A 23,284-nucleotide genomic window follows, 5' to 3' on the forward strand; every position below is an offset into this window, starting at 1 on the left:
TATATTTAATAAAACCAACGCATGGTTTTGTTTAAATTAAATACATATTTTAAAAATTCTAATGTGTGTACCAAATCTAGTCACACACAGAGAGCATGTATTCCAACTTCCAACTCCCTTCTCTGTTCCCACACAAATTTCCAACATGCTGAGAGGCCTTTGAAGTCAATGGAATAATACTGTGTGTGAGCATGTGGGCATGGAGGAGGATGAGAAAGAGTGCAGTTAAACGCTACCAGAACACAGGAACTTTGCCACAATTCCCATGTGTTTTCTCAGAAGCAGAATTTACTGGGCAAAACGGGCACCACTGGCGAAGAGGCTGTGGTGCTCTTGCAGCCAGTGCTGAAGGCAGAGAGAGAGAGAGAGAGAGAGAGAGAGAGAGAGTCTGGATTATGTTACAAATGCCCACGATCACGTGAGAGGCTCCGTGACCCACCGGTGCTTTAGAGGAATGTAAATCTGGGATAGGAACATTGTTTCGTGTTCGTGGCGTGGAGGCCTGCTGCTCTTCAGTGGAAGATGTGAAGAAACTTCGTCTTTCAGAGGTTCCCAGGACTGTGCCTTGGGGAACAGGGGGAAAGGATGCATTCGTAAGCAGAGTTATAGCACAAGATGCTGCGTGTGAACAAGTGAAGTGTAGGAGTGTAGGTTACACGGCAGGAAAAGGTCTGCAGGGAGAAACCTGGACTCTTGCTTGGCCACTCTCTCCTCTCCTAGTGGTCTGTCTTCATCAACCTCATTCTTTCCTGTCCGGTAGTTGAGGGGAGAAGGTTGAGCTGTCATCCTTTTCTGTTCTCCCTGCTCTCTCCCCCAGAGCATTTTAATTCTTCCTTATTCCTGAGGGACAGTTTCTCAAACACTAATAAAAGACTTCAGAATTTCCAAAAGCTACTGCTAAAGTACAAATTTCTGGGTCTCAAATCAGAATTGGTAGTCTGTGTGGGTGTGGGTGTGGGTGTGGGTGTGGGGGTGGGGGTGGGGGTGGGGGTGGGGGTGGGGGTGGGGGGAAGGGAGTATCAAGGTATCTTTCTCTAGCCTGAGTTTGATGCAGGAGGTCTAGGGAAGAGAAAAACAAAGCTGTCAGTAGAGAGGATCTCAAAACTTCAACATGCAGATCTGAATGAATGCAGTAGTATATAGTGCATTGTTTTTGAAATGCAATGCATTGTCCAGGCCAAAGGCATGGCGGCTGCATTTGCCTTCTTTAATGGCAGTATTAAGCCACATAAACTGCTAATCTGCTCCTGCCTTGTTTCTTCCTGTGATCACGCAGGTACGAGGGTGCCAGTTCAAAGTATTTAATAGCTAACGTATTGAAAATGTCTAGGAGGGAGACAGCTATATGAGGAGCACTGGTCCTCCTGTATAAGGAGCACTGGTCCAGTTGTCTTGGCCATGAAGGAGTGAGAGATTCTGAGGGTTGAGTCACTTTTCATCATTGTAGGCTGAGTGTCCCAGGTCTGAGAACACAGATGTTTATAGTTTGCTATGCATTGACTTGTGACCCCATTATAAGCTAAATTAAAACCTCAATTTCCAGTAAACTCAGGGAGAAGGCAAGCGATGATGGAGGCAGGCAATGAGGTTATGCAGATGCCATCTAAAGACTGCCAAGAATGTTCAGCAATCCATAAGAAACAAGGAAAAGACAAAGACCAAGCAGAGGTTTCACAGGGAGCCTGGCCTTGCTATCATCTTGATTTTGGACCCGTCACCTTCAGTCTAGGAGACAATGGGTATCTATTGGCTTTAAGGTACCCTGCTTGTAATGGTTTGATGGGGAGGGGGTTATTCCTAGGAAATGCATCTATATCTCCCTTAAAGTTTCAAAACTTACTTTCAGTATCAATCAGGCTGCCCACTCTTTCTTAGGGTGATCGGGACCCCAGAACCACACTGTGTAGTTGAGGCTAGTTGGCTAGGAGTCTTCTCAAGGAACCATCTACCTCAGTTTCCTTATCACAAAATGTCCAGCTGCAGATGTCTCTGTACAAAGTAGGCTGAGCACCTCTTGATTCCTTTTATTCTTCACAGACTTCTGGTGTCCATTTGGTGCCACTTGTTGATGCTGAGTGTCATCAAACCGGTGACAGAGAACAGATAGCAGTGTAAAAATAGACCAAGAACGGTCCAGAGATAGGAACTGGAGAGTGTGTGTTAGTGAACTTGGGCAGCGAAGAATGATGGTTTGGGCGGACTTGTGTTTGCCATGCAAGAGGAGGAGGAATAACTGTAGCATTCATGGTCAATGCTGTCCCCAGTAGAGAAGGCTTGCATCATTTAATGTATAGAGATCTTATTTTGTGCGAACACCCAATTAGAAGGCTCATCTGGAGGTCTGGCTTGCTCACTGAATTTTGTATTTATACTTTGGTGTTTATCATTCTTTAAGCTTCTGGGCATGTCATGGGATAGATATGAATGATTGCCATACTTTTAAAAAAGGGCTTTTTATATTTTATCAACACGAAACAAGCAGAAATGCCTTTGCCGTTTTGAGGCTACTCCTTTAGTAATTAAATGTGTTTGAGTCGCAGTCTTTTATACAGAGGCAGATGCTCTCAGCCAACCATTGGACTGAGCATGGGGACCCCAGTGGAGGAGTTAGAGAAAGGACTGAAGGAACTGAAGGGGTTTGTAACCCCATAGAAGAACAACAATATCAACCAACCAGACCCCCCAGAGCTCCCGGGGACTAAACCACCAACCAAAGTATACACATGGAGGGACTCATGACTCCAGCCGCATATGTAGTAGAGGATGGCCTTATCTGGCATCAATAGAATGAGAGGCCCTTGGTCCTGTGAAGGCTCGATTCCCCAGTGTAGGGAATGAGGTGGGAGAGGGAGTACCCTCATAGAAGCAGGGGGAGGGGAGGTGGGATGGGGGTTCCGGAGGGGAAACTGGGAAAGGAGATCATATTTGAAATGTAAATACATAAAATATCCAATAAAAAAACAATGTGAACTCCTCTTTCAGTTGCTACTGTGCCCTTCCTGATGTCAGATGTTGCTTCCTGCCATTCAGATCGGTCAAAGGAGTATTACAAACAGAATTAATTTTACCTCACTGCAGGAATATTTTCCCTCCAGTGCTTTTAGTCTGTTTATTAAACAAATAGAAAATAAATGAAATAAATCTCTGCAGGCCTGAACACTATTTGGTAAACAGGGGAAAGGATACATACTAGTGTCCTTGCAAGGAGAATCACAGCCTTTGTACAGAACGGACACTTTACCTAAGAGCCCCTAACCTTTACAATGGGGTTTTCCACACGGACATAATTGGCAGATTAGTATTTAGGTTTCGATGAGCCATTATTGTTGGAGGTGCACCATGGGGTGATTATCAGTATCTTTAAAGTCTACTCTCTAGATGTCAGTAACATCCTCCAGACTGTGACAAGTAACACGGTCTCTAGACATTGCCAGATGTCCTCTTGGAAGGGAAGCAAAATTGCACCTGGTTGAGAATCCTGCTCTAGAGAGTCATAATATGCTGTGACGAGGTGGCTCTTGACTTTAGGAGGATCTATACCCTGGAATGCTATCTGTTTATTGCAGGGATGTTTGCTTTGCTCCGTTATGGTCTTTTAGAGCCAGTTATTTATCCATCGAACATTTGGGAAGCATTTATTTTTGGAGAATGGGATAAATGAAATGAGGGAAGGACGCCAGGTAGGGGTCAAAGGGCAGGCTCTATGGTATCGAAAGAGGACAGTGTCAATGAAATAGATGTGAGCTTTGGCTTTGCAGACTCACTTAGGCGTCACCGCAGGGAGGGTGGTGACCTCTGGGATGGGCTCATTTACTTTTAGGTAAGAGAGGAAGGCACTCTGCATCCTGACTCCAGATTGTGAGCTTCTAGAACCTAGAGGAATGAAGGATAATGTCTGCCAGGCCCAGGCCCATTCCTGCTACAGAGCCTTTCATTGGCTGAGGGACACTTGGCTTGTTTCTCCCATCCCTCTCAGCCAGCTACTTCTCTATGTCTTGTCCTGCCTCAGAGCTTTCATCCTACCCTTGCACTGGTTTCTTCCTTGAACCTTCCCTTCCACCTTGGTTATCACTCTTTACTTATGTGTTAGTGTGTGTATGCGTGTGTGTATGCGTGTGTGTGTGTTCATGTGGTTAGAGTTTCGGCTGGCACACTCTATGTATCTAAAATGTGGTGGATCATAAATCAGTATTTAGTAAATATACAAACGAATTGGTGAGATCAGCTATCTTAGCTGCTCTTCTGTTGCTGTGAAGGGACACCATGACCAAGGGAACCGATGAAACAAAACACTTCATTGGAGACCAGCCTGTGGTCGGAGGTTAGTCCATGACCATCATGGGATGGGGAGAGCATGGTATCAGATAGGCACAGTTCAGGAGCATCATCTAAACTTGCAACCTGACCCAAAGGTAGAAGACACAGGGTGGGAGGAAGGGGACAGATGTGGTGGTGGGGGGAGAGAGAGATGGGGAAAGAGAGAGAGAGGGAGGGAGAGGGAGAAGGAAAGTGAGACTGGTCTTACTTAGCATGGGCTTTGGAAACCTCAAGCCCACTCCCAGTGACTTCCTCCCTCCAATAAGGACATTCTGCTTCATTCCCCCTGAAGAGTTCCACCAACTTAGAAACAGACATTTCAATACCTGAGTCTGTGGGTTCCATTCTCATTCCAGCTGTCTTAACAGACATTTGTACATTGTAGTTCCTCTTCCTTATAGGCAATTGCTGTCTTGATGACCTCCCACCCCCTTTTAAGAAACAGTTCTGTGTTATTTATCTGGCTATGGATTAGAATCTGATTTCACTGATAATAGTCATTTTTTTCCAATCCAGGTATAATTTTGGTGAAAGTATGAACACAGGATGAGCACTGGCAGGGAAGAGAGCTTAGTTTAGTTCTGTGTACTATGAACCTTTGGATTCAGACCTATGGGTCTTGGTATAGCTTTGCTTGTGAGAGCTGATGAGTCCCCTAGGGGGGGATCTGTTGGTGCAGAACTCCAGAGACTCCATGCTTAACTTCAGAGTCACACAGCTGGGGTGCTAAGTGATGGGATTAAAATTCTGTGGGCCTTTAAATGCTAAACTTTATGTCTGTTGAAGAGAAACAAACTTTACAACTCTCTGACAGGAAAATATGACTCAAAGTAACGGTGCCTTTCCTTTGCCTCTTAGTCATCCGATCCTATTGCTCACAGATGGGCCTTAAAAGAACTCCAGAAATGGGGCCACAGGAACTAGGTGAATTTGACAACTGTTGGCTTCATAAAGTCTATGAATTTTCTATTCGTCTAGGTCCATTAGACCACTGCTCTAACTGAAGTTACAATTATGCGCTCTCTGCTTATGAACTTAGATGAACTGGCTAGCTAGCTGCAAATGAGGAAAGAGAAAGCTTGAAGGTTTGGAGCCAACTTGGGAATGGAATTCTGGCTCATTTTGGAATGCAAGTAGTTTATTTCGAGGCGCGTGCAATAAAATAGAAGCATGTAAGGTATAAAGTGGAAATCAGAGAGTGAAATGAACTTAGATCTAGATTGTCTTCAGAACTCAACGTGTATTATGGAACATATGGGTTCAGCAGGCCACCCATGAGCTTGGTCTTTCAACGATAATTTAATTAAGCACCACAATTACAGAACTAAGAGAAAGGATGGAAAAATTTAGGAAGTGCATGATAAAGCCACTATTGATTATTAGCTGGATATGGCAGTACACACTTTTAATCCTAGTACTCAGGAGGCAGCGACAGGTATATTACTATGAATTCAAGGACAGCTGTGTCTACGTCAAGGGTCCCAGGACACTCAGAGTTACTTAGTAAGATGGCATTGTCTCAAGAAATAAGCAAAGAAACATATGCTGTTTATTGACAAGAAGTCTTCCAATGTTCTCTGTCAGCTGTATATTTGGGCTTCTACCTTTGTATAAATGTTGGCCTACCTGAAGTATAAATCATTAGACATAAAAGTGACTTAGGACTTGTCTAGTTCTAAATTTTGATTGTTATAGGCACAGGAAGTAGATAAGACTGTGCCAAGGTCCAAAGGAACATTAGAGATATGTGTCCAAAAAGAGGACTGGAATTAAAACCTACTTTGGGAATCAGTTTCTCCATCTGCTCTGAGGAAGGACTGGCACCAAGAAATGTCTGTCAGTGACTTGGAGTCACTTCTCTGTAAGGCACTGGAGAATGTAGGGACCTGCCTGGTGTGGATTCTCTGAAGCTCCCCATGGCTTCTGGCAATACAGGAGTTTTGCAGCACTTTTAGGAGAAAAACGATTGTGAGTTGTAAGGTCCAGTACAGTTAAGTAAATGGACTGGACATAGCATTTTGTTGCTCTGAACAACAGACTGTGCTCTTGTGGGAGAATCGACAAGTATAATGGAAGAGAAGGGAGGTAGCCCATAGCTGGATTTTATAAGTAACAGGAACTCCACTCCGCATGTAAAGTATACTCTACTACAGTAGCTACAGCAGAAAACATTATATTCTAGTAAGATGATGAAGACCCTACTGCTCATGACAAGTGGGGAGCTAGTGAAGTAATATTACCTTAATGCCTTTATGCCTATGAAAATCTTACCGTGATGCATTTTTAAATTAATAAGTTCTGAGACTCTAAACCAGTCTGAGCTTAATTCTGACTGTGTATCAGGCTGCATCTAGGCGCTATGAAGGAAGATCCCAGAGATTGGGCCCTAGCACAGAATAATCACATCAGATTTTCTACATATCAACATGCAGCGTTTTAAAATGTTCTCCAGATGATCTGAGGCTGGGTGAAGAGCCTCTCTGTGTAAGCCACACCCTCTTATGAGGTTATATCCCAAGGTCTATCACAATGGGGTTTATAGAAGCAGCAAGGGCTGTGACTATGTGCTGTGTAGGAGGGAGTGGAGGACGGGTTTCCATACAGATAATGCTTCATGCTGACCTTTTGGTCATTACAATGCATGCATTTTCCAGTGTTTCACTTTTGGGTGTTCTCCATCGCCAACCAAAGCAAAGCTACAACAAGTCTTTACTCAAGCAAATCAGGCATCCTGCTGAAATAGATAAAGGTGTTCATATATGTCTATGTTAGGCTGTGTGTGTGTGTGTATGCGCGCGCGTGCGTGTGCCGTGTTGTCATACACCAAGCTGTAATTGTAGAGAGGTAGAGAAAGATTTGAGAAGTTGCATGGATAAGCAAGGAAACACACACACACACACACACACACACACACACCAGGAACCAACGTCTTGTGACACATTCCTGGGATTAACCACTGTTATTACTTGGAAGTATTTTCTACTTATCTTTTCTTGAATGATGGCTATGTCTGACTAATATTTCTCTTGTAAGACTCCTAGTAACCTGACAACAAGCAAAGATAGCTGTTATTCCATGGTCTCTCCTAAAATACCATTCAGACCAAACAGTCCCCTCCCCATTGGGGATTTCTCTTTCCTCTTGACTACCTACCTGCCTTTTGCTCCTCTCTAAGTTTTCTCCAGAATCTCTACACCCTTTCAAGACCAAAATAGGAGCCTGTGTTCTAGCAGTGTGTAGTGTAGTAAGGTAAAGATCTTGAAGGTGGCATTCTTTTTGAAACATCAAATCATGCTTGCTTTCAAGTATCATTTAACTATGGAGATGTTCAATGTTCTGGAGCAACTGACAGAGTTAGTTTGTGTCTCCCATCACTCAAGGGACTTTGTCTTGATCCATTAAGGGTGTGTTTACACTAGTGTCAAAAAAGGTATTGGTTCCAAGGGCAGTGGAGTCATTATGGCAGAAAGTTCAGGTCTACAGCGCTCAACAGGTACCTCAGCTTTCCACATCGCATGTTTCCTTCAAAATTACACTCTTTCCCTGCCATTTTTTCTATTTTTATGTTTAGTTATCTGCTTCTCATTACATATTTTATTTCTAGAGCTTTCACACAATCATGCTTTGTAGTGGTCATTCTTTTTTACAGGCTATCTGTAATTTATCAAGGACACATTGATTTTATTTTTATCACAGATGTCAATGAGGTCATCATAACTGGTGTTATCTGTGAGGTGAAAGTTCACTTAACTTGTCCAGTCCAGTCTGTGACAGACATCATATGTGCTAAGATTGTGATTTTGGCTTGCATGTTTGGTGTAAATCACATGCCCAACATCCTCATTACACTTCAACACTCTTCCTTGGTGGCTCTTCTTCCTTTATACTTTTAACTGACATAGAGCAGATATTTTACACATATCATGTTGCTGCTGGTTCTTAGACATATTGTAGTAAATATATCCTCTATTACAGGGGACAAGATCGGGTCAAATATTAGAGATAAAAGCTGACCTTTCAGTGCATGTGGCAGAGACACCAGTAATGAAGCAGTAACAGCAGACCCCAGAGTTCTCTATTCTATCTTTTCTGGGTGTGTTAGTTAATTAGTTAGCTAGTTAGTTAGTTAGTTAGTTAGTTAGTTAGTTTACTTACTTACCTTATTTTACCTTTTCTCTGAGAAGAGATCTGTGAACTGTAAGAGACCAGCTTTGGTACATAGGGAACCTTCTCTGATGCTGGAAGAGTGGATGGCTATCCCAATCCTCTAAGCAAGTACAGCCTCAAGTTCTGCATGCTTATCTTCCCAAAGTGATAAAGCAAAAGTGGAGGAAGAAGTGGGGAAGCCAAATGGCAGCCAATGGCATCCTGGGAATGTGCTTGGGATATGCTGGAGCTTAGCCTTGATCTGTCGAGCCCAGGAGGTCAATATGAGAAGGCCCAAGGAAGATTTAGTTATATTTGTGTTCTTCTAATACTGGAGTTAAAATATTTTTAAAATAACATTGAAAAATACTTGTTAAAATGCATACAAGTATTACAAATACTTGCAGATATGTGTATATAAGCATGTATACAAGTAGAAGCCATTTTTCTTCTCTTAATAAGACTGATTTTTTTTTGATATTTTTATCACTGTTTCAGATGTTTGTTTTCTTACAAGGTTTCAAACTGTAGTCAATGTAGATAAAAGGTGCAGAGGAAGCCAGGTGATAATGCAATTCAACTGTGCTTTCATAAAAACAAAACAAAACAACCAGAATTGTAATTAGCTAAGGAAGTTGAGTCATTGGCATTGGTTCAAGTCAGCTTCTACTTTCTGGTGGCTGACTCAGTGTTGGGCTCTGGAGTCCACCTGGAGGTTTTGGGCAGTGATAGGAGTGAGAACCCGGTTTGCAGAACTCAGGCATGAGGGGGGGGGGTGGAGGGAGAGGGAGAGGGAGAGGGAGAGGGAGAGGGAGAGGGAGAGGGAGAGGGAGAGGGAGAGGGAGAGGGAGAGGGAGAGGGAGAGGGAGAGGGAGAGGGAGAGGGAGAGGGAGAGGGAGAGGGAGAGGGAGAGAGAGAGAGAGAGAGAGAGAGAGAGAGAGAAGACTAGTCCTCTTAAAGAGTTTTTTTTTTTTTTTTTTTTTTTTAAGGAACCCACCTCACTTTTCTCTTAATGAACAGTGAACCGGTGTCTGGAAAGCTTTAAAATCTTCAGCAGTGAGCACATAGCTACATAGCTACTGGAGTAAAGAGCAGACTTTGCTGATGCTCCTGAGGCAACAGGCATCTGCTGCTGATGCTGCAGGATGCTTGGAGTTCTAGGATGGGGTCCTAGTGTCCTGGGACTCCATGTTCTCTGGGCCTGGTGGGGAGTTGGTTTTCCTAAGTATTGTTTGAGCATGTTTTATGGGAACAACTCATTCCCATACTATGTAACTGCAGAAATGGAAGGGGTTTATCCAAAAATAATCTGGGAGATTGGTCGTAACTGTTTTCAATGATGCCATCTCCAGTCCTCACTACCCACGCACCCCCCCCCCCCCCAAAAAAAAAACCAACCCAAAACCAAACAAACAAAAACTCTGGCTCTTTGAGAAACAAACAAGAAAAGAGTATATGTTTAATTAACAAAAATAATCAGTGATGATTCTAACGAATGTAGTTAGTTCCTTTGCCTTGGCTTATCCTGGAGGAGTGCCCACTTCCAGCCATATGCTCACAATACAGGGAAGGCAAACAGTGGGGCCCGACTGACGAAGCATTCTAGTCATTCGAAAGGATTAATGCTGCCTTGTAAAAGTGCACTAGTTAAGTCTGTCTTTGTTTCTGGCATTTGTTTTTGAGAACAAATATGTAATGCCCAGGGAGGAAGTCTCAGAGAAACTCCCTGTAGAAATCAATGGACCTTTCTCCCAGCAGCATCTAACTTAGGTTGTTCTTAATAGCTTCCTGTTTCCACAATGTATGGCTGGCTGGCACGTATGTCTATACAGACTGAGTAGGCAAACTGAGAACGTTGTTTTGTACGTGTTGGGGCCTGCCTTGGTGTTCTCTCCTGCTTACTCCACCCGTCATATCCAGCAGGAGCAGCCACACCCCAGGTGCTCTCAGCAGCCTGAGTGATCCCTGCTCTTTAAACAGTCTTCAGTCGACGCCTTTGCTTCTGCTTCCTCTCACTGATATGCCCCAGGAGTTTGTGCTCACCTCTGGTCTCTGCAACTTAGTGCCCTCCACCTCCCTGGGAACGTGTACGTCTTGGAGTTTATTTCGGTTTGTACATGCATTTTTCTCCTTTCCTTCCAACCTGCCAGGATCTAAAGTCAGGTCTGACAATGATATGCCTGCTACTCCCAACGTAGAAGACTGAATCAAAAATCGCTGTGTGCTCAGTATGAGGCTGCCATCATGTATTTCAGCTGTTTCACAACACTAGTGTTTGCCTGGAGGGTGACCTGCCACAGAGGGGTATGGGATAACAGTGCTTAGGAGCCTATTCTTTTGAATTCCACTGTTTGTGTTCTAAATCCGACAGCCTACTTTCTATTTGTGCAGCTCTGAGCAACCTGTGGTTCCTTTCTCCAAAACCGAGTGTGATGGCGGTAGCAACAACAGTTTGCATCTCACAGGACCACTGGAGGAGGAAATGACATGAGCATCATTGAGCCGAGCTGTAGGAAAGGCTGGAGGGAGCCTCCCATTACCCCACTCCCCCCTACCCTACTAGGGTGCTTGTAACCAGCACTAGGGTGCTCTGTGGCCACAAGGCCCCTTTATGGATCACTGACACCTTTAAGACACAAACATGGTGGCTGAGTGAAGACAGCCCTGCTGAACCGGACGCTGGTTTTCCACGTGGCTCTGGATACCGCGAACTGCTGCTGATACCAGGCACCTTCACCTCCATGACTGCTCTTGGTGGGAATCCTTTCTGTGCAAACATGTACTTAACGTTGGAGACTGCCAAGCCCTCTCTGCTTTGTGTCTGATTGTTGCCTGCCCTTTAGTTATACAATCTTCTTCAGAATCATCGAGGTGTATATTCCTGCCCTACAGCCTTGCAGATGGGTCCTGTGACTCAGCTACTCGGGGAACGCCTGAGTCTGGCTGGGTAGTCATACATGGCAGCACTTTTAAGTAGAAGTCAATGTGGGGAAAGCTGGGGCTGGGGTGTATGCAGCCTAGCCTAGCACAGAGCACGTGACCAGCCAGAGGACATTTAAGATTTTTGTTTGCTTGCTTTCAGTCACGTTGTTTTCCACTATTTGTTCTCAGTGTCTTTCATGATTCACTGTAAATGGGAAAATGTATTTGTGTTTGATATCTGCACCCTATATAACCCAATATAATATCTAAATGCAAATATCTAGGGGTGAATCTGTCATCATCTAGCTATATTATAATGCTGCTCTTGTGCTTGGAAAAGGTTTGTACACTTAATGCAGCTTTAAACTTTTAACTTTGACATTACTGTGAGATACACTGCACTGGAACCTGGTTAAGTCTCCTCAAAGTTCAAAAATGCCTAGTTTTGAATTACCGGAGCAGGCAACAATGATGAAGGGGAAAACCTGCTTGTATCTTTAAGAACACGCACTTCCCTTTCCACGAAGTAATGGCCAACGAGAGACATCTTTGTGAGGCTCAATTAAAGAAAGCAAGATGTACTTTATATCTGAACCATCAACACAATTTCCCTGAGAGGCAGGAAATATGTATTCTCTGCAGGTGTAATTCTATTCTACTGGCTAAATCCCTTGGTACTCACCCAGTACATGGATCATGCAGATTTCCTTTAAGACAGAATTCAAAAACATTTCCCCCTCCCTAAACAATGGTTCATGTGAAAGTATGCTGTTTTATGTTTCCTGGACTAACTGAAAAATAGTTAAGTGATTTTAAACATTTTAATCTTTTGATTGAGTCACTGACAAAATATGTGATGGAGGAATGTCAGTTCATTTAACCCTGTGATTTGTGGAAAGAATCTAGTGGGTTAGCACAGGGTAGATTGAGTTTAGAAACTGCCCATCCAGATGATGAGGCAGCTTGTTGGATATGATAAAAGGCAGGAAAGGCCTGGCCCTAGAGAGTGGGGAGGAGGGAGACAGGGTACACCTGGGATGTGAAAATGTTGTATCATCTGTTAGGTAAGGGAGCAGAGAAGCAGGAACAGATGATTGTCAATGTGCTTTTATGCTTTGTCTTCCAAATGGAGGCACTTGCTCCCAATGGGGAGCACTATTAATAGTTGCTCAAGGTTAAAAAATAATCCTGATTGCTCAAAGCTGGGCAGAATTATCTGGGATAGGGCAACATGGAACTTATGGTTGCCCCACTCAGGTTACCCTGGGGCTTTGAGAGTCCAGTTGGCTCTAAACTGAAATGACCTCAAAAAGATGGAAAAGCATTGAGTAAGGGTGATTTGGGAGTACTCCACAGCATTTCAAAATTCTCTGACAAGCTTTAAGATGTCCAAACCCTCAACTAATGTGCTGTCAGGGAAAAGTGTCAAGAACAAAACAACACAAACAAACAATCAATACCACATGACTTGTCTGTTCTAAAGGAGTAGAACAAAGAGTATGTATCTTTACACCAACTTGGGCAGAATTATTTCTAAACCTGAAGTTCCAAATGGACAGATCTGGGGAAGCCCAAGCATCTAGATTTTTAAGAATTCCTCTAATGACTCTGATGCCTTAATTAAATCTGTGAAACCTCTTGGGTTTGGAAAGAAACCATCCATTTTTTAAAGACTTCAGGTTTCAAATATTCTATAGAAAAAATGGAAAGCTGATATGTGAAGAGAGGTGATTAAATATTAACTGCAATATTTTCTGCAATTCAATCACAATTTTTCAGAATTCAAAATGGACATTGTTTAAAAGTATTTTATTAGCATGGTAGTCTTTCCACTATGGCAGAACATCTCTAAATTCCTCTACATTAGGCCACTTTGTAAGAGAGCGGAGCTCTTTTACTACATTGTTTTCAAAGACATATATATCTTTCAAAACACTATATCCTTGTAAAGATATTTCATTAACATCATAAAAGCTTTATATATATATGCATATACATGCAATGCATCTCATATAACAAACATTCCAGAGAATGCATATGCATACATATATGCATCTTCATACAAGTTCTCCAGAGCAGAAGAAAGGGTGCATGCATCCTGGCATAAACTCTTCTGTAGGCATTCATTCTCCCTACTGCAAATATAGTGTGATAGAAGGATCCAGAGCCCCACAGGTCGGTGAACACCTCTCTTTAGCAATCAGATTTATCTGGGAATTCAGTCATAGAGAACTGCTGTTTCAGAGTAGGGTAAACTAGAAAGAGCTAGAAAGTACCTGCTATTGTATACACTTGAGTGGACAGGATGCATAAGCAGGTGGCTTTTGAAATTTCTGGACCTTTTGGATCCTGTTCCCTACTGCAGTTGTTCATAATTCAACCCCCTAGAAAATGTAGCCAGCACTGCTGCTAATGGGAAAATATCCCATATCATGGGCCCTTCATAATTCAAGGATATATAGTACACTTTGTCATAATAAGAAATATAGATTCCTATTCAGTTAAAGTCAGAGTTTAGACAAACAATTTCTCACTATATTTTTACCTTAGTATGGAGATGGATGTAAGAAAAAAAGCAATTTTTAAAGAAGCATTTAAAGAATAATATGTAAAATACATAATATATTATATATTATGCATTAATATTTAAGAATAAAATATTATACAATATTTATGTAATTGTTAGCTGAACATAAACTTATTCATATGCTTAGGAATAAATAATGTCTCTCATTTTAGTATCTTGCTTTGCTCAATAATATGTAAAAACTTGCAATCAAGGATGTAAGATTTATAACCTGGACATCCTGAATTCTAGGTATGATTTCAGTTGTTGCAGCATATTTATTACCATTTTAAGAAGCACCTTAAACAAAGAAGTCAAATGTCTATCAACTCCAACAGGAAAGGTTGCCACCATGGTATTGGAAGTGTGCTTTGATTATGTGTATACTAAAGTGGCTTAATTTTATAAATAATCCTTATCTGACATCAGTCACAACTTTTTCTAGACTTTTTCTCATAGAAAATGGTCACAGAGGCATGGAAAACCTCACTGATAATGTTCTGCTCACTACACACATGACTTTGCTCCATGATTAATGAAAACTGAGTTTGTCCATATCTAATTATGTTCACGTTTTAGGAGACAAAGTTGCAAACAGATATTTTTACTTTTGAGCAAAGACCTCTTCCCAGATGTTCTGATTTGTCTCAGTGCTAATCCCAAGATCACTAAACCCATTTCTTCTCCATGACAATAATCCATGACAAATTTTGTAATCTTATGTTTTCTTTTTTGGTGGTACATTTCAAAATATCTGTCTTGAGCACCTTTTTGAAACTATGGAGAACTTTTTAAAACTTCATTAACTCTAATTTTTTATTAATGTCCCAAAGGGGGAACTAGAAACTAGGCAACTAACCATTATGTTCCCATAAATTATGTTGTTTTGTGCTCTGATGGTTCTATCTGTAGTGTATGCACCATTCATTTCATATCACGTCTGCACCATGGAGTCATTAAGTCCATTATACGTTGAGAATACTTCAAGTCAAAGATGCATTTAACACACCAAACCTACTGAACACCATAGTTCAGCCACATGGTATACTGTAGTATTGGTGGTTGTTTCTTTTTGGGATTGTGTGGTTATCTGGGAGTTATGCTCACTCCCACCGCCCAGCATCACAAGAGACCATTGTGATACATATCACTGCTGGAGTGGGAAAAGGTCAAGATTCAAATTTTTGAAGCATAGTTCCTACTGAATTTGCTCTATTTTTGTAGCCTGGAAAACTGAATAATCAGGTTGCACCACGGTGAGTTGTGGACTACTTGCATTTCAGCCCTTTCCTGTTTTCCCAGCATGGCTACATCACAGCTGTGCTTTCAACCCTAGTCTTTTTCAAAACTTTAGCATCTCATATCAACGCCATCCTTCAGTTATGCCACAGCTTCCCACTGTGGACTTGGGAGCCTACAATCTTAAACTGAGTGTGATATTCAGGACTCTGCTGCTTGGTTTTAATCTCTCATTTCATTTTTATCGTGTTCTACTATGCCACATGAGCTCCTAGATTCCAATCAAAGTGAGATATTAAAATTTGCATGGAACAACTGCACCTAATACTAAGAGGTTGTGGTGGAAGAGGGGGAGGAAAGATGAGAAGAGTCAGAGGAACACATAGGTTGCTGTGACACTGTGTTTCCTAGAAACGTCAGAGCAGCAACACCCATGAAGCCACACCAACATGGCTGCCTAAACAAGACCTTAGCAAGGATGACATCGGTAGACATGCTAAGGGATAGAAATACTCACAAGGCCTCAACCCTAGACAAAAACTACAGGCAGCGAAGGAATGCTGAGAGTGAGGGAAACAGTCTTCCCCAGGTAGCAGCATACCAGTTAATCATCTAATACCAAATACCCCTGAGAACATACACAGACAACGCTATATAGACAGAGCAGGCTATATTTTTATGTTTAGAAATTTATATGCATATATATTTGAAGGAAAAGCAACCATGGATCTGAGAAAAAGTCAAGGGTTACACTGGGTGGGGCTGGAAGGAGGAAAGGGAAATGGGGAGGGGAACATAATTATAATCTCAAAAATTAAAAATTATAATCAAACTTTATTTAAAATAATAATATGGAAGTGTCTACAGGGACAAAGAAAGGGAGGGGTGAGAAGATGGAGGGTAAGAAGGTATGGAAGAGAATATTCTCAAAATACAATATATAACAGTCTGGTCTCCTTCCGTGCACCCTCCTGCCCTCCTAACCTTCTGCATCCAGACTGTGCTCTCCCACCCAGGTCAGATCCCATGCTCCTCTTGACCCCCTCCATTAAAGGATTTAAGGAATCTTTACCCACCTGCTGCTCTTCCTGCGACATCTTCCTGACAGTATCAGTGACAATCACTTTTAAGAACATTTTATTCTGCGATATGCGATACTGCTTACTTTGGCTTAGCATAGCATATATTTAGTCTATTTCTAAAATGACAATGCAGTTGACAGAGCAATGGAGCCTCATATTACTACATGCCAGGAGAGAGAGGGGGGAGGGAGAGAGGGAGGGAGAGGGAGGGAGGGAGAGAGAGAGAAGGGGGGGCGAAGGAGAGGGAGGGAGGGAGGGGGGAGAGGAAGAGGGAGAGAGGGAGGGAGAGGGGGGGAGAGGAAGAGGGAGAGAGGGAGGGAGAGGGGGGAGAGGAAGAGGGAGAGAGGGAGTAAGAGGGAGGGAGGGAGGGAGGGGGGGAGAGAGAGGGAGGGATAGAGAGAGAGAGAGGGAAGGAGAGGGAGGGAAGGAGAGAGAGAGAGTGAGAGAGAGAGAGAGAACACAAAACCACCTGTGGGGGAGAGTAAATAAATTGTGCTAATAAAACAAATAATAGAGCTACATGTGTCTTGGTAGTCAAGGCAAAACTAAAGGATCCATTGTGGCTGTGTGTGTGTGTTCAAGATTAAGATTTTTAAAATATGTACATATCTTTCTTGTTTTATTAGCAGTAATAACAGTAATATTTTTATCTGCTGGACTTATTTTAAAAACTAAATCATAAAAATCCAGCCTAACACATCGCAACATCGTAATAAACTGAATAGCAATTAATAAGATCATATATTTTAATGCATTTTTTTAACTTTCACATTTTAATCATGGGTAATAAGCAAATGAATGAACATTATAAATGCCAGAGGAAGAATGGAGAGTCCAAGGGTAACTACCTGGGTAAAAGAAGCTTAAGAAAACATTCAAATCATAATATTTTGTATATATGTAGATACACCGTTATGTGGAGTGTCAAGCCTCTATATGAAAACAGTTATACTGGCAATCAATTCTATATTGAAATTGATACTCGTGTTGCCGGAGGGCTAGGTGATCATGCTCTGTGTTGATGAAGTGCAAGTGTAGAGCATGAAGCCTTTGGAGCCTTTCCATGCCTCCATACTTGATACATAGGGCTGAGATGATTTGGAATATGCTGTTCTTTATACCTTAAATCTGGGCCTCATTTCTTGTCTACATAGAAGGTTTGTTTAGTTGTGGTTTTCAACTGGATATGAAGGTATCGGTGAAGAACAGGGGACACTCTAGCAAGACACTGTCCAGCAGAGATTTCTATGATGGAAAATTTCTAGCTAGTTCTGTGGGGAAGGGGAGGAGTCTATGAGCAGGGGTAGCCTGGGTCTCTCTTTGCAAAACAAATGCTTTCAGAAGATAACCTCCTGGACAGGACATCTGCCTAAATCCTTCCAAATTCTTTTCTCAAGGTAAGCTTTTTCTTGTCTGTCCGTCTTTCTGGATTTGCTCCTCCTGTGAGCAAGCAGGCAGGTATTGCTCTAGCTCTTCTAATTTGAGGAGCTCCACACTCGCTCTTGACGTAGTATTTTGTAAACTGCTATTTCCTCCAAGCCTGTTATGCCTTTTTTCCATCTGTGTTGAAGTCTCTTTTCCCAGTGGGGCCTTCTCTCTCCACTTAGTCATGCTATGTGTGGGGACCCAAATCCACACTGCTGGCCTTTCTGACTCATCTCAGGAGGCTCTCTGGCTCTTGGGAATCCACATTGCAACAACAGGGAGGCTCCATAGAAGGGAGCCAATTTGTAATCATGAAATCTGCTTTTATAATTGGAGTCTCCCTCTTTGACCAATGCAGCACAAGAAGGGTGAAAAGAAAACTGCTCTTTCCCCTTTAAGGAAGTGTGGCTAATAAACGGATTTTTTTTTAGCAATTTTAACTTCCAATTTATGAGGTGCCTTCATTGCTGGTTTTAAATATTCCACAATGTGGCCAAAAGAAAATGGTCCAATTTTCCTTTTTCTCTACCAGCAAACCAAGAGAGTCAATTTTGACAGATACACTTTCCCTGTAGTTGTAGATTAAGCCATCTCTCTCTCTGAAATATATTATTCATAAAGGTGAAACTGTATTGGAGCTCCTCCCATCCATAGATAGAAGGCTGTGGGCAGAAACCACATCACCTCCTCAATGGTGAGTCAGGGGCTGGGCAGGACAGTGTCTTCCGCTAGAACCCCTGGAGCTAGGATTTTCCTTGGCCCTCCAGGCCACTCAAAGGAAACCCTCTGCCAAGGACAGCTCAAGTCCAGGATTTCTCAACCCACTCAGATTCAGACAAAAAAAAAATTCCTTGAGCCAGAATTGTTGAAAGGGTCAAAGTTGAATAACAAAATGATAATGAAAGTCAGACAGACCACTGTGTCAAGTCTATGCTGACCAACAACTCAGGAAAGTAAGGTATTTTAAATCTCAGTAAGGACATCTTGAAAATAGAACACCAATCTTGAGTTCTGTTAGCCCAGGGCAGGCTGACCTTGGCTGTCACCACACATGCACAAATTTAACTAGAGGGATCCAGAAGTCAAGAGGTGAAAATGATTTTCAATTTGGTAAATGGGCTTTCCCTTGCACGTGTGCCTTGTTTCTATAGTTAAAACACCACACACACACACTACATACAAAATATGTACACATATCTGTATATGTTATCGGTTTTAAGCATTTCCACTCATTTCATATTTTATGCTAATCATTTAGATTATTTAGCTGACAGAATCTGCTCATTCTGTATTCCGTTATTCACCAGTGGCACAAAGTCTCACACAATTATTTTACCGACATGGAAAAGACCTGTAACTGGACTTTTAACCTGCCAATGGACCATAATAATTCTCCCTTCTCAAGTAATGTGCATGTGTGTGGTAGGGCACTCGTGGCTGAGGTTCTATGGACCCCCCACATCAACTGGCTAAATTCCTGCTGAACTTGCCAGCAGGAAGAGGCAGGCAGATGCGACATTTCTGACACCAGACCCGCAGGGGCTCACACACGGCCAAGTTCAAAAAAGAGTGCCTGTCTGTCAAAGCTTGGGAGAGTACACTGTGGGACCCAGACAGTAACATGCTTACCTTGACCACGTCGTCGTTGAGATGCTTGGGGTCGCGGTTGACCAGGTCAATCTCCTTGGTGTGCGCGTCATACACTTGTTTCTCAGTCACCTCGTCTGCCATGGCCTTGTTGTTGGGCTTGTAGATGTTGCCCTGTTCCCGGATGGGAACAGTGTAGAGATGTCCCTGTGAGGGCAACCGGCCAAGCCAGGGGAGGGCGGCAACAGCGGTGGGAAGAAAAGTTCAGAAAGAAAAACAAGAGTCAAGAGTCAGCCTGGCTGTGCGGGGGGAGCCTGGCGCTCCAACTTTTGCTAGCTTCAACCTCGAAGGAAAGGCTTGCACACAGAAAACTCCAGCGCTGCAAGCTTTTTAAGAGGACGGAGCGGAGGACACCACACCCCTCGGTACCAGGCAGAGAGCGCCTGCCTCCCGCGCCCGCCGCCAGGGGTCAGGGCGAAGTCCCATGCGCCCTCCTGCTCCCCGCGGCTCTCGGCCCTGACTCCCCAGCCCAGGGGCTGGGGTTCCCGTTCCTCCTCCTCTGTATTCCTTCTCTCCGCCAGACCTACGTCCCCACAACCTCACCTGCTCCCTGGTCCCTCTCTTAACCGTTAACACTGTCCTAAGGTCCCTTTCAACATTATCAAGATCCCTCTGGACCAAACTGACAGACGTAAAGGCCCCATCTTCACTGTCCCTCCGTGCTTCTTCCTTGCACCTGCCGCAGCCCCTACCCTTTTTTAAAACCCGCCTTTACTCTCTGGTTTTCCTTAGGCCGTGGGGGTGAATAAGTGGCTCACAATCTAACATACTTCTTTAGGCTGAGGCATGTGCCAAGACCCGTCACCCCCACGCCCCAGAAGGACATGCCATCTGTAGGACTGCCTGAACCACCCTTACTTAGATCACTCTCAGGCTGTCTACTCCAACCTGAACGGTAGTCCTATTTGGGAACCGGGGTCTCCACGTTTAGTTCACCTGAGTACCAAGAAGTAGTTGACAATGGCGGTGGTACTTGTGAGGGAGGAAGGAGGCTTCCCCCACCTCCGACCCCCCCCCCCACCGCGCCCGGGCCTCTCAGGGGCAGAAAGAACTATTGAAGTTCTTGAGAACTTCGCTAAGTGCAATACACGCATGCCGCTGCCCAAGCCAGCCACTTTAGGCTCCTGGGGGGTTGGGGTGGGGGGACACTGTCCAAATGAATCTCCTTCCCCCGAACACACACACACACACACACACACACACACACACACACACACACACACACACACACATACACACTGAGCACCAGCCCTAAGCCTCCCAGTAGGTACGGGCTGGACCGCAGTGGGGTCTCGCGAACGTGTCATCTGGAAAACTTTTCTAAGTCTGGCAGACCGGCAGACCGGGTCTCCTTCTTTCCCCTTTTGGATCCATTGGTCTCCTCTCCAAAAGGAAGCCCTAAGACATTCCTAGCTTTTCACCTCCCCACCCAGCCCATTCCTCTGCGGTGCCAGCTCGAGTGCCGCGAAGGTGGAGAGCGGGCTGGGGCGAGGAAAGCAGTCCGAGCATTTGGAGTGGGAGATAGCAAAAGCAGGCACTTTGGAGCCGGCGCGCCCTCACCCAAGCCTACCTCGGAGTCTACGTATTTGCCCCCAGACATGCTGGCGCGTGGCTGGCTGCAGGCTCTGAGGAGGTTTCCCTGGGCTGTGATTTAAGAGAACTGAGGAAGGAAGATCTTGTATTGTATAGAGGGGGGAAAGGCGCTGGCGGGGGGCGGTGGCTGGGAGGGAGCCTCTTGGCTGTTCGCCAGGGGTTTGTTCTGCTCTCAGTTGGCTAGGACGTGCTCTGCGCCGGGTCTAGGCACATCCCCAAGGTTCTGGCAGCAGAGGGCGGGGAGCGCCCGCGGGGAGCTGAGAGCCTGTGAGAAAGCCTTCATCAGAGCTAGGCAGTTTGGGCAGATTTTTTTTAGACTCGAGGCAACGTTTTCCCAGCTATAAACCTACAGAGAGGCATCCAGGGGAGAGCGCGTGTTTTCCCAGTGCATCATCTCAGCAGGGGTGGAGGGAGCCCAAGAGTCTGCAGAGATGCCCAGTATGGGCATCCGGCTCTGCAGAAAGAATTCTGCCCTGTCCTAAGCTGCTTCCCCTCCCAATTCGCCCACGTCCCATTACCTCCTAGAACTGATCTGTCTCCTTGTTTCACAGAGAAAGATATAGAAGCGAGATGACTGGGAACCTGAGGGAACTTTTTTTGTTTGTTTTTAAATATAAACACAACGAAGCAATCTGTGTGGGCGCCTCTGCAATAAAGAAAATGAAATCCCTACCAGCAGGTTATACAGTAATCATAAGCACTTTGAGTATTTTCAACTGCAGAAAATTTTACTTAGAGGTTCAAGCTTGTTACTAGAGAGGTTTTTTTTTGTTTTTTTTTTTTTCTTGGCTCGAGATCGACGAGTTCGAACCCAGGGCTTTGGGTATTCTGTCTGGAGATTAAACACTCTACCACTGAATTACATCTGCCATAGAGGATCCAGGCGCAGGAATATGTACTTGACTGTGAGAGCATGCTTTTGTTTGTTTGTTTGTTTTATTTTTTGACAAAGTAGTTTTTCTTTTTAAGTTAACAACTAAAATATCAGTTTCAAAAGCTGGCCAGCCTCCTTTTGTTTTATTGTAAGGAAAAATAAGACAAACTATAGTTGCTTTTTACTAAAGGAAAGAGTAACTAATTAGAGACAGTAACTAAGCAGTTTACTCCCCACCACCTCAAGGATGAAAGGAAAGTTTTACCTAAGCATTCCTATGCAAACACTCCCAATGCACACCGGAAAGGACAGAGAGTACATTTTTAAAATTGTTTCCAAGAAGCAAGAACACGGGCTCATGAGAAGGATGAAGAGGAATCCTGGGGCCTGATAAAATAAAAAAACAGATAAAATGGAACCCTGAAAGAACTGATCATCTAGCTGGAAAGAAGACCTGAAAAGACCAGCAACCTGGGTCCCCGGCTGATAGGGAGGCAATCTATCCTTTGAATTAATTGTTAATTAATTATTTGATTAATTATAAATTTATAATATATTGTATTATAAATTATAAATATATTATTTATGAATAATTTATTTATTTTTTATCAGGGTGTGATACTCATAGCTAATGGGAACGGTGTGCTATTTCAGCACTTGCATTTGTCATACTAATCTAATGAGGGTGGTTAGCAGTATGTTGTTAAAAATAAAAGGGCGAATTTTAACTAGGAATGGCAGGGGAAAGTCAGTGTGGTACAGGTTAGGTAACTTATGCTGGCTGTTCCCCATGAGATTAAACGTCTTCCCAAAGGCTAGTCTCCTTAGTTTTATTTCTACTAAGTTACTTTTCCAAAATCTTTTATCAACTTGTGTGTCAACCTACACGGTAAGCCAGAAAAGGCCTTCTGGTTCCATGTATCTATCTGCCTTAGCTACCTCTGAAGATCTCTTAGGATATCATTTGTCTACTATATGCATTGTCTTTCAGAGATATTTGCTTCGAGGCCATTAGGATTCTGTTCTAGGGAAAAACGTAGAAACTGGTTCCCACCCATTGTTTCAAGCTGCCGCTGAGTAATTCTGACTGTGAAGAAGTCAACAGGAATGGGGAGAGTTTGCCTTGTATTCCAGACAGAAAGAAGTTCTGAAAAGGTCCTTCAGTGAGTGCCTACCTAAACCAGCAGAGGGAAAGCCACCTCCAGGGGAAAGCCCATATCTAAGTCAAGTCAACAGTGGCTCTGGAATCATAAAGATTAGGGGAGTGCTCCCGATGCCAAGATGAATCCACAATGACTAGAAAAACTATAGCTGTTTAGGTGACCCACCTCAACAAGACACAGATGCTACAGAGAAACAGTTCTTAAGCTCTTGTGACAGCTGACTGGGAGAAATGACTCCGACCCATGAGAAGTTAACTCTGCTAACTTAGGTATAGATTTAAGTGAATAGGAGATATAGATAATCCTTTTC

The 23,284-nt window shown here is 43.4% G+C and overlaps 1 protein-coding gene across 1 annotated transcript in view; it reads right to left on the reverse strand.

Moving 5' to 3' along the window:
* The window catches only part of Cav1 (caveolin 1), a 41,159-nt gene extending 20,117 nt beyond the window's left edge, over positions 1 to 21,042 (reverse strand). The window contains exons 1-2 of the mRNA XM_021165377.2: positions 20,915 to 21,042; positions 19,327 to 19,491 (exon numbers count right to left, since the gene is read on the reverse strand). Coding sequence (XP_021021036.1) covers positions 19,327 to 19,491; positions 20,915 to 20,944 — 195 coding nt within the window. The 5' untranslated portion in view covers positions 20,945 to 21,042. The remainder of the gene's footprint in view (positions 1 to 19,326; positions 19,492 to 20,914) is intronic.
* Between the last annotated feature and the right edge of the window lie 2,242 nt (positions 21,043 to 23,284).

The sequence above is a fragment of the Mus caroli genome, unplaced genomic scaffold (genome assembly GCF_978045245.1).
Source record: "Mus caroli unplaced genomic scaffold, Mus_caroli_1 scaffold_7, whole genome shotgun sequence".
NCBI lineage: Eukaryota > Metazoa > Chordata > Mammalia > Rodentia > Muridae > Mus > Mus caroli.